Source organism: Schistosoma mansoni, chromosome 3 (assembly GCF_000237925.1).
Source record: "Schistosoma mansoni strain Puerto Rico chromosome 3, complete genome".
Lineage (NCBI taxonomy): Eukaryota > Metazoa > Platyhelminthes > Trematoda > Strigeidida > Schistosomatidae > Schistosoma > Schistosoma mansoni.
Genome location: NC_031497.1, coordinates 5,556,590 through 5,575,214, shown reverse-complemented (window position 1 = coordinate 5,575,214; position 18,625 = coordinate 5,556,590). Strand labels below are relative to the sequence as shown.

The 18,625-nt window shown below is 40.5% G+C and overlaps 1 protein-coding gene across 1 annotated transcript; it reads right to left on the bottom strand.

The window, feature by feature from the left end:
- Positions 1–849: 849 nt before the first annotated feature.
- On the bottom strand, positions 850–6,078 carry Smp_029210 (putative f-box/leucine rich repeat protein; the record flags this gene model as incomplete). Its single annotated transcript, XM_018799004.1, has 2 exons — positions 850–2,349; positions 5,524–6,078. The coding sequence occupies 2 exons, from the start codon at positions 6,076–6,078 to the stop codon at positions 1,393–1,395; spliced, it is 1,512 nt and encodes a 503-aa protein (XP_018650837.1). The 3' UTR covers positions 850–1,392.
- Between the last annotated feature and the right edge of the window lie 12,547 nt (positions 6,079–18,625).

Sequence of the window (18,625 nt, the reverse complement as noted above, 5' to 3'; positions counted from 1 at the left end):
CATAACCTTCTTACAGTGGCTATATACCCACAAGTAACTACTTTACGCGAAACTTATGCAGCCGTAGTGATGCTACATGGGCTTCAGCTTGTTCATCGTTCGTTTTTTTATGAAATGACAAAACAAGTTGAAACGATATACATACATCTATCAAATTATGGAACCTTTTATTTAAATATTGAGAAAACTCGAATCCTGTGAATTTTATAAAACAAAGTTACTGCACTGATACGTTTCTCGCTGTTATGAAAAAGAACGATGAAGGAAACTGCAGAAAACAAAACGGCAGTACTATGTGAGAACCATAAAACTGTTGTACTTTTGGTCACATCAAAGCTATAAGCCTAGGGTTATCAGGGATAATGTTCCGAGATTCAGCAATTGTGTATTAGTGTCTGGTAACAAAAAGTGTAGGAACTTATCCGTGCTTCTATATAACATTAAAAATGTGGCACGATAATACGGTAGTAATGGATGATTTTCACCTTAATTGTGTGAAACCGTATTGTTTAAGAGTTCTGTTATGAAAACTGTTTACTATTTGATAGTCTTGAAAAAGGATTCTATCAATGACATTATGTTGCAATCTCAAGAATACTCTTGTTTCGAACAAGAACAGTGCTACAATTGAAGACCATGTCGATATTTGATCAGTATAGACATTGATCAGAGCTTTCTATTTTTAATTAGCACAAGTTAAATGAGTTGGTTTATTAGTCATTTTGTAGGAAATTATCATTTCCGCAACTTTTTCATGTAAAATAGTCACTAACATGAAATTATATCTTTTTTCATTCGTATGCACTTTTAATCAATAAAAAATTGAACTACCTTCTCTAAGGACAGGCTAAACACATGTTTAGTGTGTATTGTTTCTTCTTAACAAAAATAGGTATTATGCAACAATTACTAAACAATAAACTTGGAATAGTTGAGAATAAAAAGTGGAAGTAGATATGATACAGCTTCATCAACTTTAAAACATGCAAAAAATGTCAAATAAATTTCAATCACAAAATAGAAATCTTATTTTTATCCAGCATGACAACATGTAAAGAAATTTCCCCATACTAAACTAGTTTTATCACTAGCTAAAGCATTTTTATTGTCTTCATGGCAAACACAATGTGCACTTGTATGCGCCGTAATTTGTCAATAACAAAGAAAATGTAAGATTTCTATAAAAGAATGGACAAAATCTGCTTAGTAATTACACGTTATCTTGATAATAAATACAATGCTGTAATGACACACAATCAACGAAAAGGAGGAAAACTAAGAGGATTAGATAGTGTGGATAGGACTTAGATGTAAATATCACAGATTAATTAATAACTAGTAAAATGTTGAATAGAAAGCTGAAGTAATTTGATTGATTTTGAACACAACTAGTTAATCTGTACAAATGGGCACCTTGCCCAATGCTCTAGATATATCAAAGTGGCAAATATCATTCAGTCCTCCACCGACACGTTCACCGAAGAAGTCAAACACATATAAATTTGGCATTCTAAGTGAAAGATCTTCAAGTATATTATCAACAACGTGATTACATTGGGTCAAATTTAATATCACTAAATGAGGTACTTTTAACGGGATATCAGCAAATGCTTTTCCTTGAATGACGGAATTCCCAATAAGGCTTAGCTGGCGTAAAGAACTGCATATTTCAATTATTTGGTTCACACCAATATCAGTAACTTCCCAACACCAGTTTAAGGTAAGAAAGCGTAAGCGACTACCGCAACAGCTACAAATATCCATCACTACTGAATCATTCAAACCAGGTGCTTCACTTAAATCTAAGTGTTCAAGATACCTCAACTTTAATTGATGGTCCAAATGACTTAAACTTTTGGAGACAAATAATGAGCTTAAACCGGTAGGACTGACTTGATGAGTTTTTCGCAATGTAAGAGCGACAAGATTTGAAAGGTTAGCTATGGATTTAACTGCTTCATCTTCAACATGATCACAAAAGCTAATCCACAGTTGTTGAATTCCGATTACATGGTGTTCAATTTCTGGATTTATAAGATCTTCAAATTCTGGTGTCCGTTTTGTAGCACATTCCAATCGAACAATAAATTCATTTAATCCGGAATTTGAAAGTTCAAAACCATCTAACCATATTGCATCAAGGTTACCATTACGTACAGCTTCACTGTCGGCCAGATGTAAAACACCGGTGTCTGTAATCCAAAGAACACCATCCAGGTTTAGACGGCGTAGATTGTGTAGTCCACTTGAAATTACTTTTAAACATGTATCACACACTGAAACACAATGTGACAGATTGAGTGCTTCTAATTTCGGACACCTAAGTACTAAAGTAGTAATGAAATCAATCTAGAAAATATATCAAAAAGTAGCAGGAAGTTAAGACATTTAAAAGTAATAAAACTTTTATCAGTAATGAATGATAAGACAAATATGTAAAGTATATAACAATCTGCTTAAATGATACCTATTCATAAATTATTTTTCACAAATAAAATATAAGATACATAAAATACAATTTAATAAGTGCTATATTCATCTTAAGTAGTTACTTATTACAATGAAGGATGAAAATCCAAGCCACCACAAAAACACCGGGTAAACAAACACATGAAACTTGGTGATATTGTCGTTTTCGAGCTACATAGTTTGATCGCAGAGCTTTACTGTCGTTTCGGACATCTTCAGCCTGCTTCGTCGTGAAGAAGTTAAATGGGATTCAATCTATAAATCCATACGGAAGGGGTTAATCAATTACAGGGTTGGAGGTTAACTGACAAAGACAGCCAACGTGAGTCCAAGGACACACTAAGACAGCTAAACCTACAAAAGCAGCTAATCACAAGCACGCCCACCAGAACTAACCGGCATAAAATTTGTGGAGCAACTAGAAAAATCAGTTCTACATGAAGGGGTGATTGAAGATGTTATTCAGAATAACAATGAAAGGTCTGGAATTAAACCATCTAGCTCAGAGAATACAACACTACCTAGAGTATCCGTCTGAACTGTGAATTTCTATTGTTTTACATACAGGACTGTTTACAAATATCACCATGGTACAGAAAACCTATTCCAGTTACTGTTTCGGCTTTTTGTCGGTTCATAAAGAAAATTTGACTGGTTCGTAAACTTCCGTGTTTAATTACTCTGAGTAGTATAGGATCGGTTCGAGAAGCTAAGTAGTATCGCTAACGCTAATGTAAACAGTGTGGTTCAAATTCTAGTATATAAACGTGCTCTTGATAAATGGATTATGCCACGTTTGTTACTCATAATAGTGTATCAATTCATGAGAGAGTCAACAAAATTATTGGAAAAACAGACAAACTAAAAGAAAAATAGGTAGGAAAAGAAATTATGTGTGGAATAATGTGCTCATGACCTATAAAAATACGAAATACTGGATTCATGCTAATTTCTGAAAGATTAATAACTACTTTCACGACCCCAAATGCCCTTGTACGGCTGAGAGCGAGAAGAGTCTGCTCTCCCTCTCCAAATACTCTCACATGGCCACGCGTTTATAGCCTCTGTCAGGGAAGTCCTACTCACTGCCTTCTCGCACCACGGGTGTTGTTTAAGAAATTGAGAGGACGAAAAGAGAATGTCCGGCGCTTTAACCAGGTTGATGGACACGGTAAGTTTACCTAGGAGAGATGGAAAACCCTGATTCCAAACCAATGGTGCACATGGGCTCCAGTATCCTAAAGGAAAAAATGGCGTATGAACCAATTGTTGGTCACCGGCTACCATGGGACTGCATCTCCTTACGATGCTCTATTTGAACAACACATTAGTGTACTCTATTAAATAAAGTAATGATTGCTTAAAGTGAAGATCTATCTTTGCACAAATGATTCTCTTGATTCGACAATAGTGAGAGTTTAAGATGTGGAACCGAAGGCAGAGGAGCGAAATTATCCAAAATGCTAGATATAGTAGATGAGATATTTGTATGTGGGATACTTAAAGGTACCAATGTTTGGAAGTTAATCAGAGATACTAATAAAGCTAACAGAAACACACCGTAAGATTGACTTTGAAATAACCAAAGTTATCCAAAAAGATTTTTTACTATAAGGGAAAGGCTTACACCCAAATTTTCAAATACACATAAGTAAATTCAAATTGCCTGAACAGTCAAGGAGTGCAGTTTTAAGTACTCAGGAAGGTACAGATTAAGAAATCAAGAACCTAACTCTCTACTTACTCCAAGTTATTGTTGTACCAAAAACGTGCATTTATTCAATTTATCCCTTCTTATAAATTGATGTGCTACTACTAAATTTGACAGACAGCAACCTAAACGTAGAAAATTATGTTTTGATTGGTTAAATATTTTCTCAAAACTCGTCCTATTTCACCCAAATTCAGTTTTATGTGTATCGATAGGAAGAGCAATGACTAAAATGCTTTTAAACAAACATAAGGGGAATGAACAATACATATCATTATCTGTACGTATATGACAGTCACTTTAGTGAAGTGAGACACCTACATTTATGGAGTTAATGGATATTTGTCTAAGCCGTGTAGACGGATGAGGATATTTTTGTTTGGGTCCGACAAATAAATAAAATCTGCATTTGAGGACCGTGTGATATATTTCGACATTGGTAACAGTGAAAGACTCCTTTTTCAAATTTCAACCAGTGTCAGGCTATATGTCTCACTCGACTCCATCAATTTTTTTACTCATTTCTCTCTTAGGCTTGAATCATTGTCCGCATATCTTTATCTCTTCTCTTGAAGTGCGTCGTGGAGAGTAGCTGTACCGACAGTCTGGTCGTGCTGGACTATCAAAAACTAAGACGAATGAAACAGAACTCATGTGCAAACGTATTAAGTAACCAATCAACCGCTATTTTCACCTTAACATAATTAATACATGATGATTATTCGTTAAAGTACAGGAAAGAGTCTATATGATTGTAATCTGAAACAATACAACTTAAACATTGAGCGTATAGCAAGCTTTAAAACTTATTTGCAATTGACTAAAATAAAGGGAATTCCTAACAAAACTACTAGCACCAAACTCGCTAGAGAGAACGATAAATATACTACCCAATAAAACAGTTCGCTTTAGGACAACACTGTCACTAAGTCCAGGCCCAACACTAATCCTGCAAACCCGTTGAGAAGTGAACACTCAAGTTACTTATTAGTCATAAATTTGAGAAAGTAGACTGCTTGTCGCCGTTGTTAGTTCATACTTTAATGAAGTCACATCAAAACAATTGTAGGAGTCATCATATGAACCTGGAAATATTGATTCAGTCGAACAAACCATCAGACAAGAACCTAAGATTTTGGGGTTAATCCCTATCCATTACGCTGAAGGTAGATCTAGCTGTTAAAGACATGGTTAGTGTCTAGCTGTAAATTTTAACTCATGATGATGCAAAAGCTAACAAACAATAATGCTCATTCACCAGCAGATGGTACTACACGACTAAAAACCAAAATACCAAGGTCCAACGGGTTGAACTACAATAAAATTTATTTTTTATTGGTTACCTCTATAGTATTTACACCTTCAACGTTGAGATGCAGTAATGTTGGTGGGAGATTATTGACGAGGATAGTTGTTGCTCGCTCGCTCAATGTGCTAAACCCTATATTAAGGCATGTAAGCAAGGGACAAAGCTTAATAGCATCCGGCAGTACAGATTCCGCATGTTTAAGTGCCAGACAGCGTAGAACTCGAAGCATCGGCCGACTGGAAATAGCTCTGGTAATTAATTCGGCTGGTATCTGACGTCGTAGAACAAGACGAGTGCGAAGAACAGGGGTTAAAGACACATAATACCACAACTGACAGACAGCTGGAACATTGTGTAGTAAGTCGGAGGCTGGAAGAAGCTTGAAAATCTCTAGAATCACATCAAACGGGAGTTTATGTATGGAAGGACTAGATCCCGGAACATATTTGCTCGCAGGAGGCAAGGAAAAAGAAATCTTTGAGCAATCAGTTGAAATAGCTTGGATTGTTTTATTGAATGAGCTTGAAGGCCCGACAGTATTTATTTCAAACTCATAGGATGAATTTTGAGTACTGGGTACTTGCTTCATGGGCCTAAATGATGAAAGTAGTAGTTCATCTAAATAGAAAACCCAAAGGAGGATCAAAATTCCTTCCTAGGACATTTATTCTGTCTATCAACACATCCCAAGAAGAATATGAACAACAAATAAAATATCGAATCGGACCTCAAGTAGATCAAGGTCAATGGAAGTAGCCTTGAGCTTGTAGGTCAAACCCATAACTTTGTCTCTGCTTCAATAAGAGCATTGACCTGAAGAACTTCCTAAGTATATCCTCTCCTAGAAGCTCTTTCTAAAAATAGGAAAATGAAGTTTGATAGGCCAAATATCTGCCGAATGTGATTAGAAGGAAAATGTTTTTTTTTAATTAGCAATATGTGAGCAGAAATTTCGATCTCTGTTTCGAAGATAGTACTTACTTCAGCATTTTCCAGTCTTTTGGTAATCGACCCTGCGTTATAGATAGATTAAAAAATAGGCTTAGGGGGATTTTCGGCGAATTTCGCTGATTCCTTTAGTAACCTAGGATGCATTTAATCGGGTCCCATAGATTTGTCTATATCACGCTCAGGTCACAACCTACAAATACATCTTACCAAAACCTTCAACTGCCTTCTGATATTTAGCCTTCGAATGCGTCTAACCTAGCGATTGGCACGTAGTTTTCCTGTAATGGTGATCATAGTCGACCGTGACTCGATGCCTACTACATCTGGTTAGCCCAAACTGCGAACACGTTTCAGCCACTGGAAAACCTTCAAAAGAAGACTATCACAGTGAGTTTATTACTCGTCCATCCACACTTGTTGCACATTTTCATATTGATGTCTTTAAGTATATCATATTCTGGCAACAACTCGAAATGACGATGAGTGATAAGGGTAGCATTATTATACTAGACTCCGAGGTACAGTTTATCAATTTCCGACCTGTCTCCTTTATTCCTCATGATCCAGAAGTTTGTTTCGCGGCATTGGAGGTTCGTTTCGAAATCCACTGCATTACGAACCGACGGCAGAAACAGGCTTGCGCTCTGGAAACTTTACCAGGAAATCACATTGCTGCTATGAGGTTGCCCTCAACCCCAATGTATCTAACTTTTATGATCGTCTCAAGGAGGCGATCCCCATACATTTCCTCCCATCGAGGGAGAAACTCTTGAGGACATTATTGGCATGTCACCCCCTGGTGACGCTAAACCGAGCCATCACCTCACGCACCCGCAACCTCCCACAGGACCCACGACAACCGATTACGTACTTGTTAAGGAATTATGGCTCGAATCTCTACCAGCACATAAAAAATCAACGATTACGGCCCTGCTCAAGGATACTCCACTTAACCAGGTGGCTACCATAGCAGATAAGATACTGGCAAGGACTGGCTTCCGAGACGACTATATAGTTGTCTCAACGTCACTCTCGAACGTAGATCTCAACGCTAGTCACCTTTCAGCTCAAAGTGATAGGAGTGGCTACATCCATACCCGTCTCAATTTCCGAGACCGTTCCAAAATACCATAATCTACGTCCCGTGAGCCCGGTCACGCTCCCGTAACGCCGTAACTACTTGTTCCAAGCGGGCATCTTCCAAGCCGCTCTAAAAGACCGTTTCGTAAGTGGTTACTGGATAGTGCTGGCTCCACTGTACTTTTGGGCCATGTGCACGCCATTGTCGAGCCCCCTGCTCATACAAGACGCAAACTCCCGGGCCGGTGAGTAGATGCGGCCGTACTCTCTAGCCCCTCACCTCAGGTTAGCCGTTTATTTTACGTGCACGACTACCGCAATAACGCTAAGTACCTGGTACATACAGGTGCCCAAGTTTCCGTCGTACCCATTGGTAACAGTAGGTCTCAAGCCACGATGCTTCCACTACGCGCTGCGAATGGCCTAGGCACTCCTGCCCGTGGTACACGACAACTTACGGTCAACCTGAACAACTGACGACAGTATCTGTAGACATTCGCCATTGCCGATGTTTACACAGCCATACTCGGTATCGATTTCCTACAGCACTATAAAATGCTAGTCGATTCACGTAGGGTGCAGCTAATCGATACTTCTTTGAAAGCAAATTCATGGGTTATAAAGCTCACACAAACGCGTACCGAATCACAGGTGTATTTCATTCGCGTGACCATATATTCCACGCTTTATTCCAGAAATCCCCGCAACTAACTAAGCCTCTCGAGGAGATCCCATCGGTAACTAGTCGTGTGGTACACCACATGGTCACGCGCGGACCCTCGGTCACGGCAAAATCTCGTCGACTGGCACTGGACAAATTAGCTTTCGCCAAATATGACTATGACAATTTGCTAGCAACTGGTATTATTCACCTTTCTCACGGTCCCTAGGCCTCACCTCTCCACATGGTATGCAAAAAGGATATGGTTAGTTGGATACCATGCGGCGACTACCGGGAACTAAACGTAGCTACACGTCTTGATAGCCACCTCATCCCCCAAGTACACGACATCACGGCATCACTCAAGGGCACGACTACTTTTTCCAAGATCGATCTGATCCGAGCATATCATCAGATCTCAGTCGCTGTTGAAGAAATCGAGGAAACCACCATAACAATTTCTTTCAGTCTGTTTGAGTTCCTACGAATGCTATTTGGATTACAGGATGTTGCCCAAACTTTCCGAAGGTCCATAGATAGCATAGTACGAGACCTAGATTTTGTTGACGTCTATATTGATGACCTGCTAATCGCATCATCAAACGTAGATAAACATTATCAGCATCTAACACTACTATTCCAGAGCCTTTCGGATGATAGAATAATAGTCAACTCGGACAAGTGTGAACATAGCAAACCAGAAATAAAATTCTTAGGTCGTTTTACTAAGCAAGAGGGTATTCTACCCTGTGAGGACAATGTACGTGCAATAATGGAGTACACTGCACCGTCCACACTTAAAGAACTGGAGTTATTTCTCGGTTCGGTTAACTTCTATCGTCGCTTCATCCCACACGCGGCAGAACGGTCACGACCATTAACCGACTTACTTCGCGGTAATCCACGCAAATTGGAGTTGAAAGATGCCGCATGTACTGCATTTTCAGGGATCGAAACAGCTTTAGCTCAAGCCACACTCCTCATTCATCCTGACCCATCAGCCACACTTAGTATAGCGGTTGATGCATCGGATTTTGCCATAGGAGCCCTTATGCGACAGAACATCCCCGGAAGCTGGCAACCTCTCAAATTTTTCTCACGAAGCCTCACTCCCACGGAGACGAGATATAGAGCCTTTGGTTGAGAACTGCTAGCAACCTAATGTTCCATCAAACATTTCCGGTACTCAGTAGAAGGTCGCGATTTCATCTTATTCACCGACCATAAGCCTTTAACGTATGCTCTGCATACTAAGTCTGACCACTACTCACCACGAGAGTGCAGACATTTGGAATATATCTCTCAGTCCACGACAGCCCTTCGTCACGTGTATGGCGAGTCGAACTATGTTGCCGATGCTCTGTCACGTATCCAAGTGAATGCATTTACTTTGCCGGTGCTTGATCTCCCTGCTATGACCGCCGCCAAAGCAAGCGATCCCTCCTGTACAGAAGCACAACATTCTGCATCCCTTCAGTTCAGGGAAGTATCCCTAGCTACTGGCTCAGGTACTATCCTGTGTAGTGCTTCTACTGGTCTTCCCCAACCCATCGTATCCTCTGCTTATCGTTGTCTCATCTTCGATGCCCTGAATGGACTGTCTCATCCAGGTATTACAGCCACATGGCGTATCATAGCTGCACTATACGTCTGGCCGTCCATGAATAAGTTTGTCCGTATGTGGGTAAAGTAATGCCTGCAACTTTAACGATCAAAAGTGAACAAGCATTTAGCTGCCCATATTGGCACGTTCGCTACTTCCGATGCCCTCTTCGATCACATTCATATAGACATTGTGGGATCATTGCCACCTTCGCACGGGAATGACCACATACTCGCGTGCATCGATCGCTCCACAAGATGGCCCGAAGCTATTCCCATCACATCAGATCACCTACTTAAGGAAGAACTAATAGACCCATCACAACATGGTTTCATTAGAACAAGATCATGTAGTACATGTCTGATAGACTTCTTTAACGAGGTTACTCGCATACGTGACCAGAAAAAGCTAGTGATTATACTTTATTTCGATATAAAGAAAGCCTTTGATAAAGTACCCCATAATCTTCTAATCAACAGACTCCAGTCAGTTGGAATTATAAACCCCCTATTGCAATGGATTAAGTCTTTCCTCACAAACAGATACCAAATAACCAAAATTAACTCTACAACATCTACACCTCGACCAATAACCAGTGGTGTTGTGCAGGGTAGTGTCTTGGGTCCATTGCTCTTTATAATTTATATCAACAATATATGCAAGTGCTTTACCACAGGTAAGACCTACCTCTACGCTGATGACTTAAAAGTCATCTAAAGAAATTGACATTGGTGATGTACGTAGTACTATGCAAACGATCCAACATGAACTCAACAAAGTAGACGACTGGTGCAAACGCTGGGGGCTAAAGCTCAACACAGAGAAATGCGGTTGGCTATGTATTGGAAACACGTCACTTAAACAAAAACTAGCACTTAACAAAAACCCACTGCCCAGGCTGACATCAGTAACTGATCTTGGGGTACATTACTCTGACAGTCTTAACTTCTCTGAACATATCTCAACTAAAGCATCTCAAATGCGGAGATTGCTTGGCTTCATCCTTCGTAATTTCCTTCAAAACGAAACTAAAATCATCCTGTATAAAGCCTGCGTAAGACCCATCGTCGAATACTGCTCGTTCTTATTTTCCAACCTACGCCTATCTGATATACTTAAGGTGGAAGGAATACAGCGAGACTTCACTCGCAAAATACTTAAGAACGACCAACTCACTGACTACAAATCCAGATGCCATATCTTAGGACTAGAACCCCTCTGGAAAAGAAGGCTTAGGTCTAACTTGATTCTTTATTTCAAACTCCTTAAAAACCTTACTTATTCCACATGTAATATAGCTCTCTACCAAGACTCACATGGATACAACCTTCGAGATAAAGTATCCACTGTCAAAATTGAAAAACACAGATCAAAAACACGTGGAAACTTCTTCCTTATCAAGTACGCATTGATATGGAACAGTCTGCTTTCTGAAATACGCGTGGCAGACAAAATACATACGTTTGCAAGACTCATTGATCAAGCCCTCACCTGCATAGATCTGGTGCAAACGAACACATCCACGTCCCACACAGACATCATAGACTCTCTACATATATAGACTGAGTCGCCTTATTTCCCAACCTTGTAGTTGTATTAGATACTTTCCCCTCACTAATTCTTTTCAATTGAAGTAGACAGGCAATTCACTGGACCTATCAATACTCGGTCGCTAAACGACGCTTATAAATACCCTAAGACGTCAAAAGAAACGCACAATCGACTGCCTACTGCCAGTGGTCGTACAACCACAGAACCTGTCACCCATCAACCGGTTAGCATAGAACAAAACAACCTGAGCGCGAATTTAGTGTGAGTTAATTCTTGTCTATTCATTATCAGCTTTTTACTCATCTGTACACTATGTTGCCTTGCCATTAATATTATTTCACCACTCGTTATCTTACCTTATCTGTAACTGATATAAATCTCCACTTTTCCGCCTACTATGGTAAACAAATATCCTACACTATACCCTTCCTAATGCCTATACTCTGATTCGTAACCTACACTTCACTATATAGTCAATAAAAACATTGCATCGAAGCCTTACCCACAGTCCATAATTTGTAACTGCCTGATAAGCTTGTAACATGGTACTTATAGAAATAGTGTTTTCCAACAGGATGTGAAACACAGAGCATTGTGTGAGGTATGATATGTATCCAAAAAATAAGCGTAAATGAGCCTAACATCACAAAAGGAGGGAGGGTGGAGTTACTGACCAGCAAGCACTGATGGTGAGGACGATGATTTCAATCCACCCGTGTTTGTGGGGCAGAACATTTTGTTTGTATCAGGCTCTTTATGGATGAGAACAAGTCAATCGATCTGTGATACTGAGATTGTTCTCCTACACCCACCATTCAGACTCATGTTTCTAATTTTTGTGCTGGATTAACTATTCTACTAAGACAACCTTTAACATGCTAACTCGGACTTTTACATGAAAACTGTGTGGCAGGCATCGGATGATGAAAAAAACAGACTGTAAAGGATATGGTTGCTATTTTACTCAACACTCTACTCTCTATATGCACTCTCTGTTCTTCCTCATTCCAACCTTGACTTCCCTCCTTCATTGGAACCTACTCCACCTTGATAAATATCACAACTCATTGTTCGTTATTACTGCCTTCTCTCTTCTGGAGCCCCTAATCACAGTTCACTCTTGCAACATGAGCTGGTATCAATTTAATCTAATAATTTATCATACCTCCATCTGTTCCACTAATAAATGTTAAGCATTGGTTATCGTTCATATCAAAATGCCTTGCTTCTCCTCTGTTTCTTTTTTTTTCTTCTCTTCAGAACCTTGCTCTGAGGGTGAAGCTATGTAACTCCTGACATCTGGAACAAGCTCGACGAACGCGCTTTCCCAAGGTCATAGTTCGAACCAGGCGCTCCACAGGCCTACTTTATAACAACTATAAACTTAAAAAGCTGCATTACATAAATACCTAGCACGACCAAAACCCTAATACACCTTTTGTCGAGATTGGATCTGGTATGTAACGTGGACGCCATGCCCCTTTGGAAACTATTCTTATGAAAACACATTATATCTGAACGAATGAACTGCTATCAACTTTTATAGATTATAATTACTAAACAACCTTGCTTGGGATGCATACTGTGAACCAGTATATGTTGTAAATTGTAGATCATGCCTGTAAAAATGGCGTGTACCTGCTATTGCAGAAATATATTATTATTATTATTATTATGGCAGGGACAGTTGCTCACCGCTTTGTAGAACGATGGATAGCACTGTACGGTTGTCCTTCGACTGTCATGACTGACCGAGAACAACAATTCAAGTTCGAGTTATTCTCCTTACTGACCTGGCTGTTTGGTACGGAACGCATACGCACTACCGCCTACCACCCAACATCAAATGGTTTACTTGAATGGTTTCATCGCCAACTTAAATGTGCACTTCGAGCACACGAATACAACAATTGGTACGAGACCTTACCTCTCGTTCTCCTAGGTATCAGAACGAGCTCAAAGACAGATATGCGATGTTCTGCCACTGAACTTGCATAGGGCATGACGTTGAGTCTGCCTGGGTGATTTTTCACACAATGGAGCCGTAGCAATATCGGTAAATCAGACTACATCAAATGATTGTCTTAATATATGCAAACGCTGCCTCCGGTGTCAATTCGAATACGACATTGACAGATCGCTCTCCATCGAGAGTTATTTACTTGTTCAAATTTTTTCATACGAGTAAATTTGGTACGCAAACCTTTGCAACAGCCTTACGAAGAACCTTTACATGTGATTTCCGGTCATGAAAAGACCTTCAGGGTCGGTCGACAAGGCCGCGTCGAGATAGCTAGTAATGATCGTCTCAAGCCAGCACACGTCGATGACAGTGCCCTATCTGGTATGTTTGGACACAACGCTAGACCCATCAAACATACTAGCGGGATCCCTATATCTACTTCGGACCCCGCACTAGATACACCAACTTCCATGGGAATGGCAATCACAGTCGCGTTTCACGTTATGTGGTATCCCGGACGACTGTCAATGATCTGGATAGTCAGGGTGTTCTTTCTCTTATTAGAAACGGAGCTAACCTTGCGATTATGTTTGCTAGGTGTTTCCTGCTCGATACCATTTGGAGGCTGGGGTATAGGAGGAACTTCTTTTTCTGCGCTTTTATTTCTAACAGACATTTTTATAAGCTTACGTAAATCAGTCGACTCTAAACGTATGTGAGGCAACTTCAAATAAATTTGTGCATCCGCCGAGTGAGTACCGTTTGATGTGTCTCGATTACGCTTGTTAGTGCTTCTTTAAGCACCATTTTTCATTGCAATGGCTTCGGATACCTGTTTACGTTCGAGCAAAAGGAATCCGATTTTTGTCTAGATGCTTAAGCAACTTCTTTACAACAATCTACTTTAAACTTTTACCAGCCACACTGGTCAGGCTTATGGGTTGATAATTCTGAGGTTTTTTTTATATAATACTAATGCAAGTAGCCATTTAACTATTGGACGTTCGCTCTAAACTTATGTTGGTGGCCGAAAGATCAAACGCAAGCATATTTGTAGTGTGATTCAGGGTTGTCTCCATTGAACATACAAACTTCACTTAATTTGTTGTAGACTTGAGTTACAGTTCATTTCCTACCTGTCTGTACACATATGAAAACAATTCTGACTACGGATTTAACTTATGGTGTATATGAATGTACATGACACTTGAATATATTCACTTCACTTATCTTAAAGGTATGTTGACTGCAGTCTACACGAATGTAGTTGGTATTTTGGCGAATTTTAAATGTTGAACTTGAACTGCCAGTGATGACCATAAGTTTAGAATTTGTAAATCAGACACCTGTAATTCGAAAAAACTGTTGAGGATTCGGGGAGGCTATAAAGTACTGAGAACTCCGCCTGTAGCTCCTCTGGGGGTTACTGCCGGTCCCAAGCCCGGGTAAAGGAGGAGGGTTGGGCATGGGGTTAGCGACCCCATCCCGTAGAAAATCAACTCGCTAAAAAAACGCTTACCAGAAAAAATCATTCAAACCATTCAAACTCTGCCCTGGGAGTAGAAGGAATAATTATGACGTCTCATGATGAAAGCCGAGTTCCTTCGGAAGTCATGAGGCCGATGCACCTTCTTACAACCAGAGCGACAATTTTTATAGGTACATGGAATGTCCGAACAATGTGGGAGACCGGAAGAGTCTTCCAAATTGCTGCAGAAATGAGAAAATACAACCTGGAGGTTCTTGGAATCAGTGAAACACATTGGACGCAGGTTGGACAACAAGACTGTCTTCAGGAGAACTTCTGTTATACTCCGGTCATGAAGAAGAAAATGCCCCACATACACAAGGAGTGGCATTGATGCTGTCCAGAAAAGCACAAAATGCACTTATTGGATAGGAATCTCATGGACCAAGGATCATCAAAGCCTCCTTCAAAACAAAGAGAGTGGGCATTACAATGAACGTCATCCAATGCTATGCGCCTACCAACGACTACGATGAAGACACTAAAGACCAATTCTACGATAGGCTGCAGTCGATCGTCGAGAAGTGCCCAACCAAGGACCTGACCATTCTGATGGGAGATTTCAATACCAAGGTTGGAATGGATAACACTGGATACGAAGACGTCATGGGACAACATGGACTGGGAGAAAGGAACGAAAATGGTGAGAGATTTGCAAACCTATGTGCCTTCAATAAGCTGGTCATAGGTGGCACCATATTCCCACACAAAAACATACACAAAGCCACTTGGATTTCACCGGATCACACTACTCAGAGTCAAATCGACCATATCTGCATCAACAAAAAGTTCAGGAGAACGATGGAGGATGTGAGAACCAGAAGAGGAGCTGATATAGCATCCGATCATCATTTGCTGGTCGCCAAGATGAAACTAAAACTCAAGAAGCACTGGACAACGGCTCGGACAACATCACAAAAGTTTAATACGGCCTTTCTTCGAGATGCTGACAAACTCAACAAATTCAACATAGCCCTCAGCAACAGGTTCGAGGCCTTTCATGATCTACTCAATGGGGAGGGAACTACCATGGAGAGGGAACTACCCTGGAGAGCAACTGGAAAGGTATCAAGGAGGCAATCGTTTCAACATGTCAAGAGGTTCTAGGCCAAAAGAAGCACCATCACAAGGAATGGATCACTGTAGGTACACGGGATAAAATTAAAGAAAGGAGGAACAAGAAGGCAGCAATCAATATCAGCCGAACAAGAGCGGAAAAAGCCAAGGCACAAGCCGAATACACAGAGGCAAACAAGCAAGTGAAGAGGAGCATCAGAACCGACAAACGTAAATATGTGGAAGATTTAGCGATGACAGCGGAAAAGGCTGCAAGAGAGGGAAACATGAGACAACTGTATGATACAACAAAGAAACTTGCTGTAAATTACCGTAAGCCAGAAAGACCAGTGAAAAGCAAGGAAGGCAAAGTAATCAACGATATTGAAGAACAACGAAACAGGTGGGTAGAACACTTCAAAGAACTCTTGAATCGACCAGCTCCATGAACCCACCCAACATCGAAGCAGCACCCACAGACCTCCCAATCGATGTTGGCCCACCAACAATTGAAGAGATCAGCATGGCCATCAGACAAATCAAGAGCGGCAAAGCAGCGGGACCAGACAACATCCCGGAAGAGGCACTGAAAGAAAATGTAGCAGCAACTGCCAAGATACTCCACATCCTCTTCAGTAAGATTTGGGATGAAGAACAAGTACCAATAGACTGGAAAAAAGGACTTCTGATCAAGATACCAAAGAAAGGCGATCTCAGCAAGTGCGACAACTACAGGGGCATCACTCTTCTCTCAATACCAGGAAAAGTATTCAACAGAGTGTTGTTAAACAGGATGAAGGATTCCGTGAACGCCCAACTTCGAGATCAACAAGCTGGATTTCGTAAGGATAGATCGTGCACAGATCAAATCACAACTCTACGTATCATTGTGGAACAATCAATCGAATGGAATTCATCACTCTACATCAACTTCATCGACTACGAGAAGGCATTTGATAGCGTGGACAGGACGACACTATGGAGGCTTCTTCGACACTACGGCGTGCCTGAGAAGATAGTCAATATCATACGGAACTCCTATGATGGACTAAACTGCCAAATCGTCCATGGAGGACAACTCACCGACTCGTTTGAAGTAAAGACCGGTTTTAGACAAGGTTGCTTACTCTCACCCTTTCTCTTTCTCCTGGTGATCGACTGGATCATGAAGACGTCAACATCTGGGGGAATGCACGGGATACAGTGGACAGGTAGGATTCAGCTTGACGATTTAGACTTCGCGGATGATCTGGCTCTTCTATTACAAACGCAACAACAAATGCGGGAGAAGACGACCAGTGTAGCAGCAGCCTCAGCAGCAGTAGGTCTCAATATAAACAAAGGGAAAAGCAAGACTCTCCGATACAATACAATATGCACCAATCAAATTACACTTGACGGAGAAGCTTTGGAGGATGTGGAAATCTTTACATATCTGGGCAGCATGATTGATGAACACGGTGGATCATATGCAGATGTGAGGGCGCGGATCGTCAAAGCAAGAGCAGCATACTTACAACTGAAGAATATCTGGAGCTCAAAACAATAGTCAACCAACACCAAGGCTAGAATCTTCAATACAAATATGAAGACAGTTCTTCTGTATGGGGCGGAGACGTGGAGAACTACGAAAGCCATTATCCAGAAGATACAAGTGTTTATTAACAGTTGTCTACGCAAGATACTTCGGATCAGATGGCCAGACACCATCAGCAACAAGTTACTGTGGGAGACAACAAACCAGATTTCAGCGGAGGAAGAAATCAGGAAGAAGAGCTAGAAGTGGATTGGGCACACTTTGAGGAAATCACCCAATTGTGTCACAAGACAATCCCTCACATGGAATCCTGAAGGTCAAAGGAGAAGAGGAAGACCAAAGAACACATTACGCCGAGAAATAGAGACAGACATGAGAAGAATGAACAAGAACTGGATAGAACTAGAGAAGAAGGCCCAGGACAGAGTGGGTTGGAGAAAGCTGGTCGGCGGCCTATGTTCCATTGGGAGTAACAGGTGAAAGTAAAAGCAAGTATAAAGTACTGAGGTTATGGAGCATAAAACGACAGTGGCTTAAGAAAACAGGAGTTCAGTGAACAATTAGATGTCCCATTTAAAAGTTTCACTAAGTAGTGAGTGATAAACTGTAGTTCCTAATTGTTTTAAAGTCTGAAGTGTCACTAAAATAAATTCGGATTTGTGTGACTTGTCTGTTGACATTTCAATACACTTATGCTTCTTTTACTGAAATTGATGTAGTGCAGTGGGTCCCTTCTACTGAATCAAGTTTTGGCCTCGTTTGTTGTGGACTTCAGCATGAGCTCTAGTTGTAGGCTTGGTGCAGATTCTATATATCGGAGTTGCTACTCACAATCCTTTGTCCACTTCAACGTTCCTCAACTGTTAAGATTGGTTTGTTGAATTAACCCTAACCATCAACCAGTATGTATGAATATAATAACTGGTTTACTGCACACCAGAACATTGAGTCTTGAACACATTTCTCACCCACGAACCCTCATCTGACGAATTGCCACCAGCTATGTGTCCGAAACTCAAATAAGTACTACCTTTTAAGTATTAAAATAATTTTTAGTAATAATTTATGTGCATATGGTTCTATTAATTCCTATCAAGGTTAAATAATAATGAGGTCGAGAAAATCTCCCTGCAACTGAATAAACCGTACTAAACATAACAGATTAACCGGAACACTGGTTCGAATTCTTCCTCACCTGGGGCACAC